The sequence below is a fragment of the Ammodytes marinus genome (genome assembly GCF_949987685.1).
Source record: "Ammodytes marinus genome assembly, chromosome: 17".
In the NCBI taxonomy this organism is placed as follows: Eukaryota; Metazoa; Chordata; class Actinopteri; order Uranoscopiformes; family Ammodytidae; genus Ammodytes; species Ammodytes marinus.
Window position 1 is genome coordinate 14447795 of NC_137221.1, and position 22134 is coordinate 14469928.

General features: G+C 41.9%; 1 protein-coding gene across 1 annotated transcript; it reads left to right on the top strand.

Annotated features, from left to right (window-relative positions):
• The first annotated feature begins 4303 nt into the window (after positions 1-4303).
• Positions 4304-20855, top strand: fbxl2 (F-box and leucine-rich repeat protein 2). Its single transcript, XM_080045565.1, has 14 exons — positions 4304-4794; positions 10182-10243; positions 13189-13243; positions 13751-13825; positions 14097-14191; positions 14591-14755; positions 14996-15122; positions 18834-18908; positions 19021-19151; positions 19266-19326; positions 19449-19493; positions 19889-19945; positions 20069-20281; positions 20714-20855. Exons 1-14 carry the CDS (start codon positions 4765-4767, stop codon positions 20819-20821), a joined length of 1299 nt encoding a protein of 432 aa, XP_079901691.1. The 5' UTR covers positions 4304-4764; the 3' UTR covers positions 20822-20855.
• The last annotated feature ends 1279 nt before the right edge of the window (positions 20856-22134 follow it).

The window sequence follows — 22134 nt, forward strand, 5'->3', positions numbered from 1 at the left end:
TGGGGGACTATGTGTGTGTGAATTCAGGATGTTTTCTTCAATTTGAATGAGATAAACCAAATACTGATATAGAAATTCCTTAAGGAGTGACATTTAATGAGAATTCACACTTACTCATCCCTCTCCACTTTATGTCTCCCACACCCCACCTTTTACAGTTCCATAATTCTCCATGTTCCCTCCGGCCCAGTGGAGTCCTCCATACTACTGCTTTTGCAGCATTGTGGATTTAAATCCTCCGAAGTCTTCTTTTTTTTCATTTCTGTCCTCCTCCTCACTTTCCCTGTAACATTTTCCCCCCTGCTCTGACACCTCTTCCACCTGGTGGTAAGGTAGACTGGGATCATGACTCGTGGAATATGGGGGGCTATTTCTTGAGAGAGAGAGGGGGGGGGGGGGGTGTAGTGAGATGTGGAGGGGACTGGCGAGCAGCAGCGAGACAGTGATTCACACCTGCACCATTTTGAGCGAGGCTGGTGAGAATGATGTTCGCTCCAGGTGTCCTGCTCCGCTAGAGGACGGACACACATCCAGACTTCACACAGGTGTGTAATCTCTCAGGACTTCCAGTACACACCCCATCAGACAATCTGTGCCGTGGACGCAAACACATACACACGCACACACACGCACACACACACACACACACACACACACACACACACACACACACACACACACACACACACACACACACACACACACACACACACACACACACACACACACGTATACCACAGTTGCTCTGACTATGTGCGATACCAGTGACTTCCCCCTGTGAGACATGTGCTGTCAGAATGAGGTGTAGTGCAGGTATGTGACTGACTCAGAGGAACACATTGGTCATACCAGTGTAGCCTGGGGACAAGAGAGGAACTATGACATTGTCTCCATGGCAACAGCCTCCTTTAAATCCTACATGAGTAATGGAGCCCACAGATCAACAATAAAATGACTTCGAAAGCCAAGAGTTGAATCTGCATTCAGGGAAAAAAATATTTTTAGAGTGATGACTAATGTGTGTGTTGAGTTGTTCTGTGAAAACCACGTATCTCCAAAATGTAAATTATCTTTTTAGATAAATCATTGTATTTTAAGAGGGTTTGTTTGGGTTTTCCACATTTTAAAAGCAACACTTTATCACAGAGGAGAGTGGAGCAGTGTAAATACTCACAGTCAAGGTTATGAAACAGGCATAAGCCAAAGAAAATCAGATTACTACAAAGTTGGAAGAGGATTTAAATAATGACCATGAGAACAGGGCCATCACTACGTAATAAGTATTCAATTACATTGGATGAGGCACAGAAGGTCATAGTGTGTTTAAACCCATTATATCTTCATAAACATACCGGATCAATCGTTTCCGTTTGGAAGACAGAAACATTATGTGTTTAACAGAGATGACCTCGCTTGGCATCCATGCCACTGCCGTCATCAGGACACATTCAACACCAAGTTGTCAGCCACCACAGAGCCAGGACGAGAAGGGCACAGAGCTATTCCAGGAGCTGAGATAATTAATTTGAATTTTGATGAGGGATTGTTAATTACTGTGCAATTCAGTGAGATTGGGTGGCACAAGGATAAAAAATGTGTGGCACGCAGATGAAAGACACACATTTTAGCACCAGCATCATAAAACCTTGTGTATTCGTGCCAACACGCACAAACAAAGTGTTTCCTCTATCAGAGTTCATATTTATGTTGCATGTTAACAGATGTAGTCATCTACAGTCATAAATGATTCCTGAGGCGCATACACTGGGTTAACATCAGGCGGCAAAGGGCCTGAGTCGGAGTCAAACCCTGGCCGCTGTAAGAAGGACTCAGCCTTAATGGAATGCACTCTACCCTGTGAGCCACCAGGGTGCCCAGGTCGCAGTTACCTTTGACCTTTGAGCTCCAAGTAAAGGTTGTGCTCACAAGATTTCAGATCAGTGACCTTTGACCTATGACCTCAAAAATCAATGTATCCTTGAGTCAGAGATGACATTTGTGCAAGCTTTTAAGATAAACCCTCAAAGTGTTCTTGAGATATTGCGCTCACAATACGTGAAATCTCAGTGGCATTGACCTTTGACCTCCAAAATCCAAACAGTTCATCCCTGAGTCCAAGTTTGAGTTTGTGCCAAATTTGATGGAAAATCCCTCAAAGCATTCTATAGATATTGTGTTCACAAGAATGACCTGGATGGATGTAGGGATGGACGCAACCCGAAAACATAATGCCTTCGGCTATCGCCGGCGGGACAAAAGGTAAATATGTTATGCCATCAATACATCTCTCAACTTATTCTCTTGTGATGAGAAACAGTTAGGCCCTACATATCAGGATTTGTTCATGCACTACTTAACATAAGTATGACATTCCTGTTCAAATATCCATCCACTAACATTCCTCACTTTTAACAAAACAGTCTAATAACAACCCTGTGAAAGTTCAGTGGCTGGCAGGCCGACCAAGCAGTCAGGCTGCACAAAGAGCTCCACATATCAATAAATAAACAGCAAGGTTATTATTTCTGCTATGGTTAGGTTTATTGTTTATATGTTGATAGCGAAATAGAAGGGGTTTGAGTCCTTGACATGTGTCACTAAAACATTCTAGTGAACCAGCAATCACAACACTAGGGCCCCAAAACCAGCACACCTGAATATAATTCAGACAATAATGTTTTAAACTTTTGTACCTTAAGTAAGCTAAATATACTATCTATAAATTTACTTTCTCCATCACTGATTATTGGACTATCATACTGATGTGTTTACTCAAAAGCAGCATTTTAATGTCATAGGTGGTCGAGGTGGAACCATAGACTGAATATAAAAAGTGGAACTCATTTTGACAGTTTTTTTGCACCGATTAGTAACTCAATCTATAGCTATGTATGTATCATACCGAAATATAAGTGTTTACTTGTAAGTAAAAATTGTATTTGCAAAGTAGCTCTAGCTGTCAGATAACTGTAAAAAGTTAAATGTTCCCCCTGTGAGTAGAAGTAGTCGTATAGTAGTATAAAGTTGAAGAGAATGAAAACCACAGAGAAATGTGCAAAAAAGAAAACCTTCACACTAGTACAGTACAAGGGCATGCATAGTGCTATAATACAAGGGTAAACGTGTGTGTACTGTTCATTGTGCTGTAACAGGATGAACAGAGATGAGGCTGCTTGCATAAGAGCGCCCCCTAGCTGTGGATGTTGAGAACGACTGTAAAGATATTTCACTGGATGTGTAACTCACACTACTCACATATGTCTGCTGCCTGAGGCCAACCCCTGCAATAAGTGTTATAAGTTTTTTCTGTCTATAATTGAGTCTATAAAACCTTAATAACAAGTACAACAAATCTGTTACCCTATTTCCAATATAAATTGAGCTTTTCAAAAAAAGGAAATGCATGTCGGTATCTTGAAACAATATGCGCAGATGGATGCATTAAAATGATTAGAAATTAAATATTGTTTTACAAAATAAGTCAATTTGTATTAGAAGCAGGTCAGACCATTTTAGTTAAATATTTAATATTGTTTTAGTGGAACAAAACAACCTGTTTTAAAAGCTGGTTAGGGCCTTTCCCTTTTTTTATTAAACCATTGCTGTATAATAAATTAATTGCAGAAGTAGCCTACAATATTTCCCTTTGAAAAGTAGCAGAGTAGAAATATTTAATACAATTACAACATAATGAAAGGGGAAATTTGTGATAGCCAAAGTAGTAACTAGGCCTAGTCTATTTTTACTTTTGTTACTTTAAGTAGCTAGCTTACATTTTGCTGATAACACTTCAATGCAGGACTGTGTGTTAGGCCTACGTGTATTTTAACATTGTTTATGCCTACTGCTGCCTACATACGGCAGGAGTGACAGAGAAGTCAGCCCAGCAATTAATTTGGGGTCAAGGTGTGTTTCTACAGGCTGAAGCCACACTGTGACGGTGTTACACATCTCCAGTGTGGAGAAACTCAATTGGCTCCTTGATGAGTCGTTCACCGACGCAGAGGTGTTTCCTTCCCTTAACCAGACTGACCCGCGCAGGGTTCGTGTCAGGTCACGTCCCGCTTGAGGGTTGTACCCGAGGCCACTGTGAACGCGGCCAGTAGAAATAAAAGACCCCTTTGTCGGTGATTCCCTAAAGATTTGTCCTCAGAGACCACCGACAATCAAAACAAATCGACCACGCGTGCTTTTCCCGCAGCAATGACGTCACATAAGCCCTCCCATTTCTCCGCAAGTAAACACAGAGAACCGAGGAACAAAACGTCTGTGTGTGCGTGCGATGCGGGGGCGACACGCCGCGAGACATGATAGTGGACGCTAACTTCGCGTTTCCCGGGGTGTTTCTTTTGCTCAAGCAAACTTGAGAGATTTGGGGAGCCAGCTGACTCGCTCTCGAGCGATGAAGGGAAAGGCGGAAGTGAAGTCACTTGACAGACCGTCCATGCTATTATTGTTATTTTGGTAGCCCTGCTGTGATGAGACGGGCTGCGGAGCCGCTACTCTCAGAGACACCGAGCGTTCGCGGTACCGAAGGCCGTCCCGGACCAACAACACCCTCGCTGACCCGGAGACGGGAGCCTCGCTGACGGCTGGGGGTTGGGGGGGAGTCGGCGTAGGAGGAGGGTGTGAGGACCCAGCTCCCAGCTCTCGGCTCCTACACTCTGGCCGACCAAAAATAAAACGGCGACAAAAACAACGGTGTTCGTCAAACGGCTCGACTGGTGCACGCGTGGCGTGTAGCAGGGACGTGCCGCCGCAGACATGAACGGTATCACCAAGGGCCGGTTCGAGGTAAGTAGGGAGTGGACCACCAGTGGTTAAACTGTTTGTCTCTATTAGATGTGTGTGTGTGTGTGTGTGTGTGTGTGTGTGTGTGTGTGTGTGTGTGTGTGTGTGTGTGTGTGTGTGTGTGTGTGTGTGTGTGTGTGTGTGTGTGTGTGTGTGGTCAACCGTGCTCCTAATTTTACATGGAGCCAAGGCGTTTTGTTGGTCAAGGGTAATCCAAAATCCTGTTATTGTCCTGCCGCACCAGCAGACAGCGACATCATGGGAGCTCACTCAGCTCAGGACTGCGGGGCAGGAGGCTGTGGCTCAGGATAGTCTATTTATCAGGGCCGAGGCTTGCTGGCTCTGTCGCCTCAGGTTACAGGCTTTCAGGAGTGTGTTTGTGTGTGTGTGTGGGGGGGGGGGGGGGGCTGGGTCTGCAGATGGAGAGTAATGTAAATACAAAGACTACCATCAGCGTATAGCAGCATTCATTGCAGACACATGTAAATGGCAGGTGCCACTGGGGGGTAGGGTAGGGTAGGGGGCACACTGCAGCTGGTCATTTTGTTTTTGTGTCCAAGAATCATTAGTAGGCTAATAGGCCTAATGCATGTAGCCTACCTAACATGATGGCCGTGAATTGAAAGTCCCACACCCTTTCCATAGTTCCTTAATGCTGATGATTGTGCAGGAATGTAGTGAACACACACAACCTTTCATACGTGTTGTAGAGCTCCGTGCTGAGTGGTGGGGGATCAGATCTTTAACCTAAGTGTACAATTGCAATATTTTAAGCTGCAAATGAAAAATACGTCAGTGTGAGTATGCATTTCAAATGTAGTGCAAGAGTATGTAGAGCAAAATATACTCACCGTATCAAAAGTAATAATAGTCAGAAAGAATCATCCCTGCAGTGTTTAACTAAGTGAATGATTTTACTGCTGTATTATAGTATGTAGAATTGTATGTTGTAGCAGGGGGAGGTAAAGCGATTCTCTAGGCTACTGCTTTACATAGCCTACTCTGGGGTAGTTTAATCTATGTCGGTACATCATATTTTATAATATGATTATCTGCTTGTGCTTTGTATTTAAAACCCTTCATTTTCAAAAATAATGACTACAGCATAAATTAGCATTTAGGGGAGAACGGGGTTATATGTCACACGTGTTGGTTGTCACAATCGTTATATCGCGGAACCAGAAGGCGCTGTCTGTGAAATTTTGGTATGTAAATATCCAGAATTATGATCAGAGGTCACCGACATAGTCTTCCTTGGAGTTAGACTGCTGAATTTGAGGTGAGAGGACTCTGTTTGTGTTTTTCATGTCTAATTGAAAATATTTAGCTCCTCTGTATTTTTCTTCTAGGCTTTTACACAATGGGTTTATAACAAAACACTTGTTACCCTAAAAAGTGTGAAGAGTAAGCTATAGTTTAGATTGTTGTTAGCAAGCTAGTTAGTTGTCAGATGGTTGTTGGCCTTGATGCTAGCAAGAAATTCAAGTTGGGGTTGGTCGTCACATTTTTTGGGGGGTTGGTTGGTTGTCACATGTTATCCAAACACTGCAGCCAGAAAAGGAACCCAATAACGAAATAAATTGTGAAGCTGTTTCCTCACTGACACCCCAGAGAAGGAAAGAATATAGCAGGAAAAGGCAGCTAGCATGCAAAAGAAAAAAGGGCAGCAAAATCAAAATAACCCAGTGCATTCCAAACTAGACCAGCTGCCAAGGCTACTGCACATCGGTGCACTCCACCCCAGCTGGAGAAGAAACGGTTAGTTATGTAGGCCTATTTGTCAACTAATTAAACTTTCAAATTTAGTTCTGCCTTCTTGCCTTCTTTTTAAGATTATTCCCATTAAGATAACATTGTTACAAACAACCCCATAGTGTGTGACCCCTTGATTGGGTTGGTTGTCACAATGTGTAACTTTGATGGGTGTCTTTGATGATTAATTTTTTCTTTATGACAATAAGTTGGAAAATGAGAGGGATACACATTTCAAGCCAACACATTTCAAGCCAAACCTTCAATTTAATGTAGGAATGACTATTGGAAGATGTTTAGGTGATGAGCAATTCTCACTAGAATAAAAACTGTGCCTACTAGCCCCGGTGTCCCCTACATGTAGACCTACCTCAAAAATTTTTTTAAGTACACAACTTGAATGAACATACTTGGTTACGCTCCACCACTGCTCACTCACCCGCGTGCAGCTTTACAGGTTTCTTTGAAGTGCGACTCGGTTCCCAAACCTTTGATTCATGCTTAACACTTGTGTTAAAACAATGACCATGTTTTGCTGTGTCAACGTTTCCTTGACTACAGCTGTTTATCAGCTCTCGTCGAACTGGTTCCCCTCAGCTTTGAGCATTGCTTATCTGAAATATCACTCACGCATTGTTGAGATTCTTTGGAGGTTCGACTTGATTGTACTTGACTTCCAAAGTCAGATGGTTGGCCGCTTTGAGCTTGTCAGTACAGTACAAGAAAATATGCGTCTCTACCTGTGAGCTAATGAGAGCAAAAGGCGGAAGTGGTGCTGATGTGGGTTGCCATGTCATTGGATTTCTCAACAGAGTTGTAAGCTTCTTAGATGCAGATGAAATGCAGTGTATGGTGGGAAACAGGCTGCTGTGTGTCAGAGAGCGAGAGACTGAAGAGTAAGGGGTAACAGAGTAAGACTGCTGGCCCTGAGATGATGCTTAAAAACGAAATACCTGGCACAAGCCCCTTGTTGCATTGCAGGCAAGGAATTGAACGCATAATATGAACAGGATCTAATTTCCCCATAGCTGCTTAAATGTGGCAAAGAAACTCGAAACCTGAGCCGTGAATGTTCAAAAACCAGATTTGAATATCCACCCTGTTGCACACTGCCTAGGAATAGGAGTATGACAGCAGAGAGGAACTCCCTGCTTGGGAATGCTGCCCTGCTGCCAAACAGAACGAGAGCACCAGAACGCTGAGGTGATACTCTAACGAAGCGTTCATACCAGAGGCCGCTTTGAACCTTGCTGTCATAATGCAATATTATCATCTCAGATTAGTAACATAATACTGCACTCGCCACATTATCATAGACTACTGTAAATTGGGGTTCTTTTGTGTTCTGCAACAACAACTTTATGCCCATTAACAAGGAAATTAAATTTTCACTGGAAATGTGTTAATATTTGGTCAAATTGCGTGTTTTGTATGTGCAGGAGTCATTTTAGAAAAGTTTTTAGAATTAGTCGGTTTGTCAAGCGACAGAAATTTTATAAGCAACTATTTTCATAATACACTAGGACATAGGCTTGACAGCTTTTACAGTTTTATGGTGTTTTGTAGACCCAAAAGTTATAAATCAATTGAAAAAATAATCAGCAAAATATATTAATAAAGAAAATTATTATTAAACAGCCTAAACCATATAAAAGAGAACAGGCTTTGACCAGCAGATATTTGGCAATTTTTGCTAATAAATGATTATTTAAAGCAATTACTCAATTATGAAAATGCAGTTTCCCTTGATGGCCTTATTGATAAACTGTTGCCATTATACAGTTAAACTTGCATTTCAGTTTGTAAGTTTAGACCCAAAAATTATGTTGCCAGGTTTGATTCCAGCATGTTAAGTAATGAAAATATGTGTCTTTTGAATGAAAGGTCAGAGGTGAGTGATGTGTTACAGAGGTGGTTTGGAATTAAATCTATATTTAGTCCTAAATCCTAAGCCACCTCTGGCTTTAAAGAGACACTGAGTTAATGTACTATGCACCCCGTCTGTTGACTGGTTCAGGTTCTTACCATTCAAAGTTTACTCAATTGACAGCTCTACAAAAAAATAAACGACTGACACTGAATCCCATGTTAGGGCTTTATTATTCGTGTGTTAATTCAGACTATTTGTATTGCCTTCATTGAGCTTCTCATAGACGTAGCTGCCTTCAACCCTCATGGGCAGATTTTGAAAATGTGTTATTCACTACAAGGGTTTGTGGGAACCCATGATGGAACACAATTGAACTTTATCCTGGAGCTATTATAGGATATACAGTTAACCAATAGGTTCAGCTCTGTGTTTAAAAACACTCGGTCTGTGCTATCGTTACCTGGGCGTGAACATTCATACCACCTTAGTTAATCTTTCTCTGGACTAACTGTCATTTTGACCCCATTTCCTCTCAAATGGCCTTGACTTCCTCACTCTCCGTTGTTATAGCACTTTTTGTTCATATTTTCCCTGTAGGCTTTGATTGTAGGACAATTTCTTTATTTGTATCCTTCTCTTTCATCCACCCTCTCCTCCCTTTCCCCCCCTTTTCTCATATCTTCCCTTCTCCTTCATTGCTTCCTCTTTCGGGTAGCTTGCATCTGTTTGTGGAGCTAGTTGGATGCGTTTTCCTTATCAAGCTTTGGCTCCTGGTGTGCCTTTCCTTGCTCCTCTTAGTCTGTTTGTTTTTCACATTTCAGCATTTGAGTTTGCATGTGACACAGCAGGGTGTCCCCCTCATTAGGTAGTATACATTTTGAGGATACAAGTGTATCACCGGCAGGACGCGTGTCTGCAGAGGCACTGGGTGTTTTGCCGTGATTTATATTCATAGCTGAATCCAGCCCACTTGATCTACAATGTTCTGCCTCTGTTCTTCACACAGAGAGGTCTGACTTGAATCACCTGTAAATGTGCAAGTGTGTGTGTGTGTGTGTGTGTCTGTGTGTGTGCGCGTGTCCCACTTAGCAGATGGCAAGACATTCAGCAAGTAGCCTAATTGAGCTAAGCGTGCCAACAAGCTGACCAGACTAACAGAATTATAAGCTTGTAAGGAGACTAAAACAGCCCAAAGTGGCTCTGGCTGGTTTAGTAGCATAGCTTAAGAAAGCAATATCTTTCCTAATAGTAGTAAGAGAATAGCCAAATATATTTTTTTAGAGTAATAAACCAAAAGCCATGTGCTTTTACATACATTTTTTTGAAGTTACCATTCCCCTTGTACTGGCTAAAAGGAGATCCCTCTCTAAAGTGACTAAAGAGACTGACTCTGAAAGAGACCCATTTCCATTTTTACTAACTTATACTTATTTTTCCAGCCAGTATGTACAGAAGGAACCAATAAAGTGACTAAAAGTGCTTTGAATGTATACAGTATATGTGGATATTAGGCATGTTTTGAGATTTACTTGAAAAAATGTTAACTTATCTTTTGAATTAATTTTGAGTTGAAACAAAATAATGATGTAATGTTCTTGTGACGGTGATAATGATGCTCTGTGCTTTGTTTTGCTCTATCTTTCCATTGTTACCGCTTGGGTCTTGTTTTTGTCTCCTTGCTCTTGACCACCTCAAACACACACATGCAACTTCTCATGCACAAATACACACGCTAATTGTTGTTGTTGTGTATCTTGTGTCTCCGCAGGTGTTCTCAAACAGTGATGAAGCCCCCATTAACAAGAAGCTCCCCAAAGAGCTTCTTCTTAGGTAAGATTAATAATAAAGAACATCCCAATCCTACACACACACACACACACACACACACACACACACACACACACACACACACACACACACACACACACACACACACACACACACACACACACACACACACACACACACACACACACACACACACACACACACACACACACACACACACACACACACACACACACACACACTGTTTTATTTCTGCATGTTTGTGTGTGTGCGCGTGTGTGAAATGCTCCTGGGCCTATGCAAACTGTACGTCTGTGTATGTGTGCTATAAATAGCTTGTCGTAGCTGGTGGGGAATTCCGCAGTGCTGTGCTCTTCTGCTGCTCCAGCTGTGCTCCACAGACACTACCAGTACACCCATTAACACCAGCAATCATTTCACCGGTGGACAGAGAAACATATACACTCGCATTCACTCGCTTGCTGCAACACATGATCTGATACTGTCACACGTGTCATGTTGAGACACTTGCACAACATCGGTTGGGAGAATTGAATGCTCATTGTCACCACAGTAAATCTTGTTTTTAAACCATGGAAAGTGGTTTGGCTAGAGTCCTTTTTTTGTAACTATAATTTTGTTGTTCCCCGTCACCTTGGTACTCACACACATTGAGGGAGATTATGTTGTTCCAGTGCATTTATATTATGCAAGGATAAATCTGTGTGCAGACATTTTGAAACACAATATAGACATAGATATAGACATAGAAAACCAGTTCATACCAATTTCAGATTGTGGATTGAATTAAAATATAGAGTAAATCAGAGGAGTGGGGCCCTTGCAAGAGGTTCCTCAGATGTATTATGGGACAGAAATGAAGAACAATAATTAGATACTTTCTTTCCTGAAGTTTCTCTGATCAGTGCTTTAAGTTTCACCTCTTCAGTCGATACACTTATTTTTTTAAATGCAAAAAAGAGTGAAAGGATTATTTTTATGGATGAATCTGTTGATTATTGTCTTGATGAATCAATTCATCATTTTGTCAATAAACAACAAAGACAAACTAAGGAAATAGTGAAAAGTGCATGCTATGAATTCCCTTAGCCAACATCTAACATAATGAAATAATCGATTAATCGACTAATTGTGTAATGAAGCGATTGGAGAGTTTTACAGGATAAACTTATTCTTTGTTTAAACTGTTTACAACTCATACATATAGTGACCGGTGAAGAGAGAAGAGCTTTTGGAAACTCTGGAGTACATCAACCATGATGTCTATTTTGCAAAACAAATACTTGCTTATTAATCTGTTAATAAGATTTACTAGTTTTGTCATCAGAATTAGCGTTAAAGTTTCCTGTATCGTTGTGGCAGAGCCCGAGTACCTGCCTTGTTTTCGAGTGTGTCTGCCTTTTCGGTGCTGCATTGTAAACAGCTGTTATGTAGGGCAATGCAGCACGGATATAGGCGGTGAAAACTGTGCCGTGATGTAGTCAGACCTCACCTGACAGACAGACGAGCCACAGAGAGAGAGTTCAGCGTGGTTCAGGGTCTCCTTACCCAGAAGCACTGACTCAGCACCTTCCATACCACCACTCAAATTCATGTCTAACTGGTGTTACTATGGCAACCAGTCCTAGACTCATGGTGAGGCTTGACTCTCTCTTATCTAACCGTGCTCGACGGGCCAGGTGAACATTTTGTCAACAAATAGAACTGTGCACCATTTAAAATCCCATTATGCACCTATCAAAAAAACAAGCATACCCGGCAAGATTTGATGGAACAATCACAGGCTTCTAAAATATTTTCTGTTGGGTCTGCGTTCAGAGGCAACATTTTGACTTCCTCTTGTGAAGCAGAATGAAACACATACTCTTGCTGTTTTCAGCTCTAATATATCATCTCCTCCCATTATTTATGGTTGTTAGCTATAGTCCATCATGGATGTATTCAACAAACTGTATTTATCTAAGACAGCAGGGCAGTTCTCAACTATAATGCTTTTATTATGAAGTGCAAATATCAAATAGGTTAGCAGGATTCAAAAGACGGCTCACCAAATCAGATTCCCTGTGAGTATGATTAAGATGAGGGGCCTTTTAGCAACCACAGAAGAATTATGCTGTGGTCAGGAAAAGGCCTCTCTCTCACACATAATGGAAAACCTCATTGTGTTTGATTAAAACAGACAGTCAATCAATGATCAGCGTCACCAGCCATTAACCAGTTCTTAGAAAGGAGATCGATGGGCAGGCTGCTTGATTGGTCAGCTTTTGTGGTGGTATGCGATCACTCCAAGAACTGAGCCTGTCTGTGGGTGTCTTCGCATCACTTTGTCGATTGTATGGATGTCCTCCCTTACACAAGACTCCTGTATAGATTACACAGGGCCATGTCCCAACATGCCCTGGCCGAACTCACATCAAAACACACAGCCTTTGTCTGCGTCTATATGAAGGAAACAATGGCCGGCTCCTGTTTCCTAGGGTTAAAAGGACATTCAGACCCCAGCTGCAAAGCTTTGGCACCATGACAATTCTCTAAATACCTCACTTTTTCCATAGGTTGGCCCTTTAAGGCACGTCTATGAGAGTAACAGGGGCCATTTAAGCAATGGTAACCCAGACGGTGTATACATGTCTGGATGAATGTATGTGTGTCCGTCTGTATACGGTATATGTTTGTCTGTATGTGGCCTTCACTGCCCGAGTGCCAGAGATTACTCATTGGCAGATTAATGGATTGAGCTGACCCAGTAGCCTGCTGCATGCAGCCCTTTGTGGCTGACCGGCCCACAGCTCTAACACTGCCTGTCTGTGGGGCTCTCCTGCTTCTAACCAAACACAGGGGATTGTTCTTTTTTTACACAGCAAAAAAACATTTATTGAATAATACAAAAGGAAAGATGTTAATATATAGTTCAGTGAAGAAACTGAGCTCTTTATCTAAAGGTCTTTTTTGGTCTCTCTTTGCAGAATATTCTCCTATCTAGATGTGGTTACGCTCTGTAGGTGTGCCCAGGTATCCAAGGTAAGCACTTCCCCCTCTACACCTCCACGTCACCCACTGTGGACCAACACACTCACTGTTAAATACAATAACGGATTCATGTCATTCTTAACTGTGGCATGGTTCATTTTAAACTGGTTCACCATTATTGAATTCTATAGAAATGTCTGTAATACAGTGCCACCTGCTGGTTCTGTGTAGGTGGACCGCCGTTTAGCACTGCAGCTGAAAGCCATTTATGAATGAGCTATCTGTGAATAATAGCAAGGGCTTGGCAGGTGTAATGTGATTGCAGAGCTGTGTTGATGGCTTCTCTTAAAACAGCTCTGAAGCACATCTAATAGGAGAATATTATGTTTCTTTCCCTGTGATGAATCACAAAGAACAGGTTCATCTTTTTCTATGTATTTGTTATAAAAAAAGTAAAAATAAATAAAGTTAAGTCATAAAAGTGAATTCCTTTTAATGATATAGTATTTTCTCATCTTTTGAGCTTTTCTGTCCACAACCTGTCTGTCACCCTCTCAGGCGTGGAATGTCCTGGCTTTGGATGGCAGTAACTGGCAGAAAATTGACTTGTTCAACTTCCAGACGGATATAGAGGTGAGAGTTGCCTTTTGGAGAGAAAGAAAAGGAGAAGAAAGATGTGGTAGAATGGATAGTAATTATGTGTGTGTGCGCTTGACTATTTGTGTGCTTGTTGAGGAGCATTATCCGGCCCAAAGCTTAGTGCTGGGTCAACTGGCTTTGGTGCCGACTGTGACGTCACAGCTGATCCTCTGTCCTATGGCCCAAGTCATATTACTCTCTCTCTCTCTCTCTCTCTCTCTATCTCTCTCTCTCTTTTTTTTCTCTCTGTCCCTGTGTCTCTCAGGGGCGGGTGGTAGAGAACATTTCGAAACGTTGTGGAGGCTTTCTGAGGCAGCTGAGCCTCAGGGGCTGCCTGAGCGTGGGAGATGCCTCCATGAAGTGAGATTATCTGCTTTGACTTAAACCAAAAGTCATTCTCTCATTAGTTTTTGTATACTTGCTGTGACTTATTGACAGTGTGAGCGTGTGATCACGTTTAAAATGTTAAAGGGATTGTGCCTCTTCAGCCACAGGTCTCAAGAGATCTGTTCATTTACACAAATTCACTTGAACATTTCTATCCCCTCTACAAACAACTGATTTAAAGCACTACAAGCTGTCCTTTGGAGATAAAAAAGACTAAAAAGTAAATATACAGTAGCTGTACATCAACCTCCCCAAGGGCCTGTTGACGGCTCTGTTAATTGGCTCCTGAGCAGCTCCCAGCATCTGACACTTCAATGAAGCGATTCTTGACTAATTCCCTTTCTCCCTCTCTGCTCCTTAACCGTTTCCCAGGACATTTGCTCAGAACTGCAGAAACATCGAAGTGTTAAACCTGAACGGCTGCACCAAGATCACAGACAGCACCTGTCTCAGCCTCAGCAAGTTTTGCTCCAAACTCAAACAGCTAGATCTCACCTCCTGTGTGTCCATCAGCAACCACTCCCTCAAGGCTCTCAGGTAGCACCTGAAACTTGGTATTGCCTTGGCTACTAGAACTCATACCCATAACCCCCATGAGCTCATTTAAGAAATGACTTCTCAATACTTCACACATACTATATTGTGCACACCGATTTTTTTTAAACTCTTTAAAATATAAAGGCACACAGGTTATATAATAAGACTTATTTCCATTTGGTTCACTTGTCCTGTGTGTTTTGTCTTTATCTTCACATTGTGTATTGTGTGCTTGTTCAGTGATGGCTGCAGAATGCTGGAGACGTTGAACCTGTCATGGTGTGACCAGATCACACGTGATGGCATTGAGGCTCTGGCCAGAGGCTGCAATGGTTTACGAGCACTGTTCCTCAGAGGCTGCACACAGGTAAAGAAATAATAGAATTCCAAGATTTCTGAAAGGGAGTAGATTACTTAGAAATATGTTAAGGCTGACTTATTTTACTCAGTTTGCAACAGTTACACATGTTGTGTTATCTTCTGGAAGAGGACATTGCTCTCAACCTTTCACTGTAAAGAGAGTCCTACAACTCCAAAACAAAGGCCTATTAATTCCCAGATCATTGACAATAATAACCAAAACCATTATAAACACTATACACGCCACACTTTCCAACTGCTGAAGAATGAAAGCAGGCTGTATGAAGAGAAATAGGCCCTTTTTCCAGACTTGCTGTTCCCAACACGGTCAATTTTCCATCCCATAAAATTTGAGTTTCTTACTTGTATTTGTATCTCATTGGTTGTTTTCTCCACAGATTGAATATTTAGTTTAGGCTGTGTGCTTAGTTTCCGTCTTCTTTTTTTTTCTCCCAAAGTCTTATTTTTGGCCTTCAAAAAATAACATTATACCCCTATGAATCTTCTTTTGGGGCTCACGGCAGATATAAGTGATTGAAATAATTGGAAACCAGGGTGAAAATGAGTATAGTTTCCTCCCATTTTATCTTCCAAGAGTCATACAATCTCAAGTCCTGGGGCCGGTTTCCCGATAACGTCATCTCTTAGCGAGCTACGAAGACTCCTACGTTATGACTTACCAAAGTTGTTTACCTCTGTAGTCGTGGTTCCCGAACGGTCTCTTAGGAGAAACACTCCATACGTCGTACGTACACTGCTGAAATCGATTGCTCAGAGTTAGATTTTCCATTTCCTGCTTATTTCATGCGAAGCTGCATGACAAGTCTTTGCGAATAAAAGATTACTAGAAATCCTTCTAAGCCGAAACATTTATTTAACACCTCTTGCTTTATAATCTAAGTATCTTTAAGAACAATAATCACGTTTCGTGGTGGGTCAGTAAGGAAACTGAAAGTAGAATATCGCCAATGGCCTATATCAATAAAAACAGACGGCCCAAACAGCATCCAAATGAGCTAAAATCCTAAATACAATAAACAGTAACATGGCACACTTATTTTAAGGTAAGCTTTAATTGATTATTCATTAATTTTTTCACACGTTTACATGTTTTGAGGCGGAGAATCCGACGCACACTGCGGAGCTGTCAGCTGAGCCGGCTCAGCTGACAGCTCCGCAGTGTGTGGAACACAGTGCGATGGTTCTAGTGTTAACCTTGGTCGAACGTATTACCATAGCCTATAGGCCTACTGATTTAAAAAAAGGTAGCCAAGGCTATAGAAAAATATAGAAACAGCGGAGGAGATTAAGATTGTTTCCAGCAATTATTTTCTTCATGAATGACTTGTGGCAGTTCCATGCGCAACAGGGATGTCACTCGTGTCCGTTTTACGCATGGTGCTTACGGAAGGAAATGTGGGGGTCTGTAGTAGCCAAGCCTATCTCTGGCGATGCCACAGCGATCGCAGGGACTTCACTTGTTATTAAACTTATACATCTGACTGTATTTCATATCAAAGGGACACAGCGATGACTGTATTAAATATCAAACTGATAAAAACGATCCGACTGTAGGCTGTAGTGTATCACGTATAAAGTAGCCTATTTTCATATTGACGGACATCGCATCCAATCAGTTAATGCTGATTGTCAAGTCAGTTAGATGACTATGTAGGCTACTTATAGTTTGAACACTTTGTGAATCAGAGTGAATGGTATTCTGCTAAAATATATAGCTTACTTTAAATGTGATATGTACGCTATATACAGTTATCGTTTTTAACAGTTTGTTATTTAATACAGTCATCTGTGTCCGTTTGATATGAAATACAGTCAGATTTATTAGTTAAATGACACAAATGAGAGCTGAAACATCCCTACGGTAGAGCTAAGAAGGCTCTGAGGGCGCTCCAGACCAACCTTACCAACGTAGGACGTACGAAAGAGATTCGTAGCAAAGAACGTTTCGGGAAACAGGCGAAATGTTAAGTAGGAACTCTACGTAGGGGTTACGAATGACGTAGCGTTAAGAATGCTCTACGAAGGCTTTGGGAAACCGGCCCCTGGTTGATTGTTAGCAGACACACATAAGAATACTCACATACAGTGTGTTCCAAATTATTATGCAAATTATATTTTTCTCAGATTTTCCTAAATAGTCGATGCAAATGACAGTCAGTATAATTTTCAAGTCATCAACCGTTAGAGTATGATTCAAATTTTATTGAACAAACCTCCCAATGATAACAGTATTTTTTTTTTAAATAAAAAACTCAAAATGCACCGTTCCAAATTATTATGCACAACATAGTTTCAAAACATTGCATAGGTTGTAAAGAACTACAAATGGTCATTTGTTGAATTTGCAGAATGTGGAAGTCATATTTAGTGAAATCAAAAGCTATTTCAATCAAAAACATCTTAACAGGCCAAGTTACATGTCAACATAGGACCCCCTCTTTTATTTCACCTTCACAATTATTGCATGCATTGAACTTGTGAGTTTTTGGAGAGTTTCTTCTTGAATATCTTTGCAGGATGCCAGAATAGCCTCCCATAACTGCTGTTTTGATGTCAACTGCCTCCCAACCTCATAGATCTTTTGCTCAAGGATGCTCCAAAGGTTCTCAATAGGGTTGAGGTCAGGGGTAGATTGGGGCCATACCATGAGGTTCTCTCCTTTTATGCCCATAGCAGCCAATGACACAGAGGTATTCTTTGCAGCATGAGATGGTGCATTGTCATTCATGAAGATGATTTTACTACGGAAGGCACTGTTCTTCTTTTTGTACCACGGAAGAAAGTGGTCAGTCAGAAACTCAACATACTTTGCAGAGGTCATTTTCACACCGTCAGGGACCCTGAAGGGGCCAACCTGCTCTCTCCCCATGATTCCGGCCCAAAACACTACTCCGCCACCTCCTGTCTGACGTCGCAACCTTATTGGGACATGGTGGCCATTCACCAACCATCCACTACTCCATCCATCTGGACCATCCAGGGTTGCACGGCACTCATCAGTAAACAAGACTGTTTGAAAATTAGTCTTCATGTATTTCTGAGCCTAGTGCAACCGTTTCTGCTTGTGAGCAGGGGTGGCCGAATAATAGGTTTATACACAGCTGCAAACCTCTGGAGCATCATACACCTTGAGGTTCGCGGGACTCCAGCGGCACCAGCATTCTCAAATACCTGTCTGCTGCTTTGTAATGGCATTTTAGCAGCTGCTCTCCTAATCCAATGAATTTGTCTGGCAGAAATCTTCCTCATTATGCCTTTATCTGCACAAACCCGTTTGTGCTCTGAATCAGCCACAAAACTCTTCACAGTACGATGATCACGCTTCAGTTTCTTTGAAATATCTATTGTTTTCATACCTTGTCCAAGGTATTGCACTATTTGACGCTTTTCGGCAGCAGAGAGATCCTTTTTCTTTCCCATATTGCTTGAAACATGTGGCCTGCTTAATAATGTGGAACGTCCTTCTTAAGTAGATATCCTTTGATTGGGCTCACATGGCAAACTAATTATCACAGGTGTCTGAGATTGATTTCAATGATCCAAGGCGTCCTGAGACACAATATCATACATGAGTTTAATTGAAAAACAAAACATTCATGACACTTCAATCCAATTTGCATAATAATTTGGAACACGGTGTACATACATGACTGAACAAGGTCATTCACAATATTGTGCATATTTTATTGTCACCCAGATGGAAGATGGAGCGTTGAAACACCTTCAGAAACACTGCCCAGAACTCACCACCATCAATATACAGTCCTGCACAGTAAGACAAACATTTGGTTGTGGGGACAGAGGGACTCAAAATAATGCATGAGGGATATGCCTGTATGCTTCAGTGATTATTGTAATTTGTCTTGTGTGTTTGTTGCCTCCAGCAAATAACAGATGAGGGCCTGGTTAGTATGTGCCGAGGATGCCACAATCTACAGATCCTTTGTGTGTCTGGCTGTGGTAACATCACCGATGCCTCCCTCACTGCAATGGGACTCAACTGTCCCCGACTCAAGTAAGAAAAACATACGCATATATGCACATTTATTATTTTATATCATTTCATTACCCATTCGCTAGCTGATGATTTTGATAAATCTTGGTTGTTTCTGTTTTTTTTTTTTGCCAGGATCCTTGAAGCTGCACGATGTTCCCATGTTACGGACGCTGGGTTCACTGTGCTGGCCAGGGTCAGTTTCATTTAGCTCTTTTTGTCTTGTTGTCTTTTCTGTTAAACCTTTCGTTGGGTCAAGGAACCATTCTACTACAACATCTCTGAGTTTAATTGAATGGTTTCTGTTTTTCTTCACAGAATTGTCATGAGCTTGAAAAAATGGACTTAGAAGAATGTATTTTGGTAAGACAATTTGTGGTTTTCCTATTTATTCCCAACATCATGCTCATGGTGTTACTTAGGTTGAATCTGATATAATGACAATTATATGGCTGAGCATGGTGTGTAGGGTATGTTAACTGCCAAGAGGGCAGCTCTCAAGCTAACCAATGAAGTCAGTATTGAAATTGATTTCCGAGATTGGAAAATAAGTTCTAGTAGGATATAAATGTATAAACAAACGTGCAAAAAAATGTCCGTTTCAATTAAAGACTTGCTATAAACATTTGCTATCAGCTTGTTGTGTGTTTAATGTATTTGCATTGTTTATTGTGTGGGTCATCCCTTAATTGATCTCTTGAGTATAAATAGAGTTTAAATGAAATGAAATTAGTTCATCAATATTCTCCTCTGCACAGGTGACAGATAACACTCTGGTTCAGCTGTCAATCCACTGTCCTCGCCTGCAAGCACTGGTAAACATTTACACCCCCGCAATTCTGATTGTGGGCCAGGTTCTGCCTCAGCCTCGTTCACAGAGCATTAATCCATCTACTGTACCTGTGTGTCTTCACCCCTGTCTGCTGTGCCCCTGACAGTCCCTGTCCCACTGCGAGCTGATCACAGACGATGGCATCAGAGCTCTCAGCAGCAGCACCTGTGGCCAAGAATGCCTCAACGTGGTGGAGCTGGACAACTGCCCCCTCATCACCGACGTGACCCTGGAACACCTGAAGAGCTGCCATCGTCTGGAGCACATTGAGCTCTACGACTGTCAGCAAGTCACCAGGGCTGGCATCAAACGCATCCGGGTCAGTGGCATAAATCATACAGAACTAAAGTCTGTGTTTTTTCGATCACATAGCATCTAAGTAGGTACGCCAGGTCTAGCAAAAAAAGAACAAGAAAAATGTTGAATAAGGTGGACTGGCTCCATCCAAAGGTTAAATAACTTATTCTACAAGCAACTCTAAAGCTGACTGATAAACATGTCACGTCTTTATTGTGGGTAATATTGGATTTGGATGAGGATAATGGAAATTACTATAACTGTTATACTCTTATTACATATGAGAGTGGCATTACTCTTGTCATCAAACACTCGACAAGTAGGCATAATATTGTGTATTCTAACTATCCCTTAAAGTTTAAGGACAAGTAAAATGATTCATTTAAAAAAAAAATAATAATCTTGAACTCGATCTTTTCATGCCCTTGTATTAACACATCTCTTCCCCACACAGGCCCACCTTCCAGAGATCAAGGTCCATGCCTACTTTGCCCCAGTGACACCCCCTCCCTCTGTGCATGGAGGTGGGCAGCGCTTGTGCCGCTGCTGCATCATCCTCTGACAGTGGAGGGCCAGGGGGGGCCACCTCTGTCTACAGGTCCTGCTGCTCTGAAATGGGCTGAAACAGGGTGGGGCTGGGGAGGGGACTGTGGGAGTTGTAGGGGGAGAGGAGAGGAGGGGCTGGACCCACTCGCTGCTCTTGATCACTGATCAACACATATAGACTGATCGCCACTGATCCATGATCAGTTAAGCCCACCTCTCCTCTCTCCTGTTGCTCACCAAATTGCATATTGTGAAATTGCAGCGTTTCTGGGTTGGGGTGTGAAGAGGTAGTTGGAAAGAACATCGACGGAGAAACTCGTTTTTCTTTCTTGGTCTCATCCTCTCTTTCTCACTGAAAAGACAGAAACAGGATCTCCCCTCCCTTGTGCTCCTCTCTACCCCTGACTCCCCCACCTGTGAGTGTATGGTAACTGCATCTGGACAGCTGGAGATGGGGGGAGAGGAGGAGTATGAACTCGCGGAACTAGAATGCAATATGATCAATTTAAGGGGAAAACATTTGAAAAAATATGACAATATTGGCATCCTGTACAGCAGTTTGCTCCCTGTGGATTATCAACTCAACCAATCACATGACACCTGTATGTGACCATCCTGTGATCCATTCTGCTTTGACCAATTAAACTGGCAGCATGGAGGGAGAGGAGAGCCAGGTTATGGTGGGATGCAGATCTTCTCGATATAAACATTGACGCTTAAACACAGCCGGCTCAACTCTCCAGTCTGGAGGAGTTGAAAGGACAAATTCAGAACGTGACATGTGACATAGGTGTGCATCAGAGAAACTTTTGTTAAGATTTTGATTCTGTTCGTACAGAGAAATGTTTTGCAATGGGAAAAAGAATTACACTTATGGCAACTCACTCAAAATTGGGGTAGGCCAACAATAATTATTTCTTTCAGTGCTTATTGTAATTGTCCATGCCTGTCTGTTCAGAGAGGGAGATAGGTTTGTCATTCGTTCATTCGTTTTGAAATGAAAAAGAAGAAACTGTTGCTTTTTCACACAAAAAAAGGACCTATGATTCAGACCCTGTGCGTTTCAAAGCGCTATATCGACTCTGAATGCTACTAGGATGAGTGGTCTCTCCTGTTTACTGCGTGGTTACGTTGGCCCTGATCCAATCCTGTCAGCAGCTCTGTGCACTAGCTCCTACTTGAACACTTAAGCATTTGTTTACATCCTGGATTAAGTTAGCACCACAGACACATTTGTTTACATCAGGTTGCCAATCTCCCTACTATTCAAAGAGTTAAGTTACACTAATACAACTGTGGTATACTCACTGCTTTTCACTGGACTCTGGT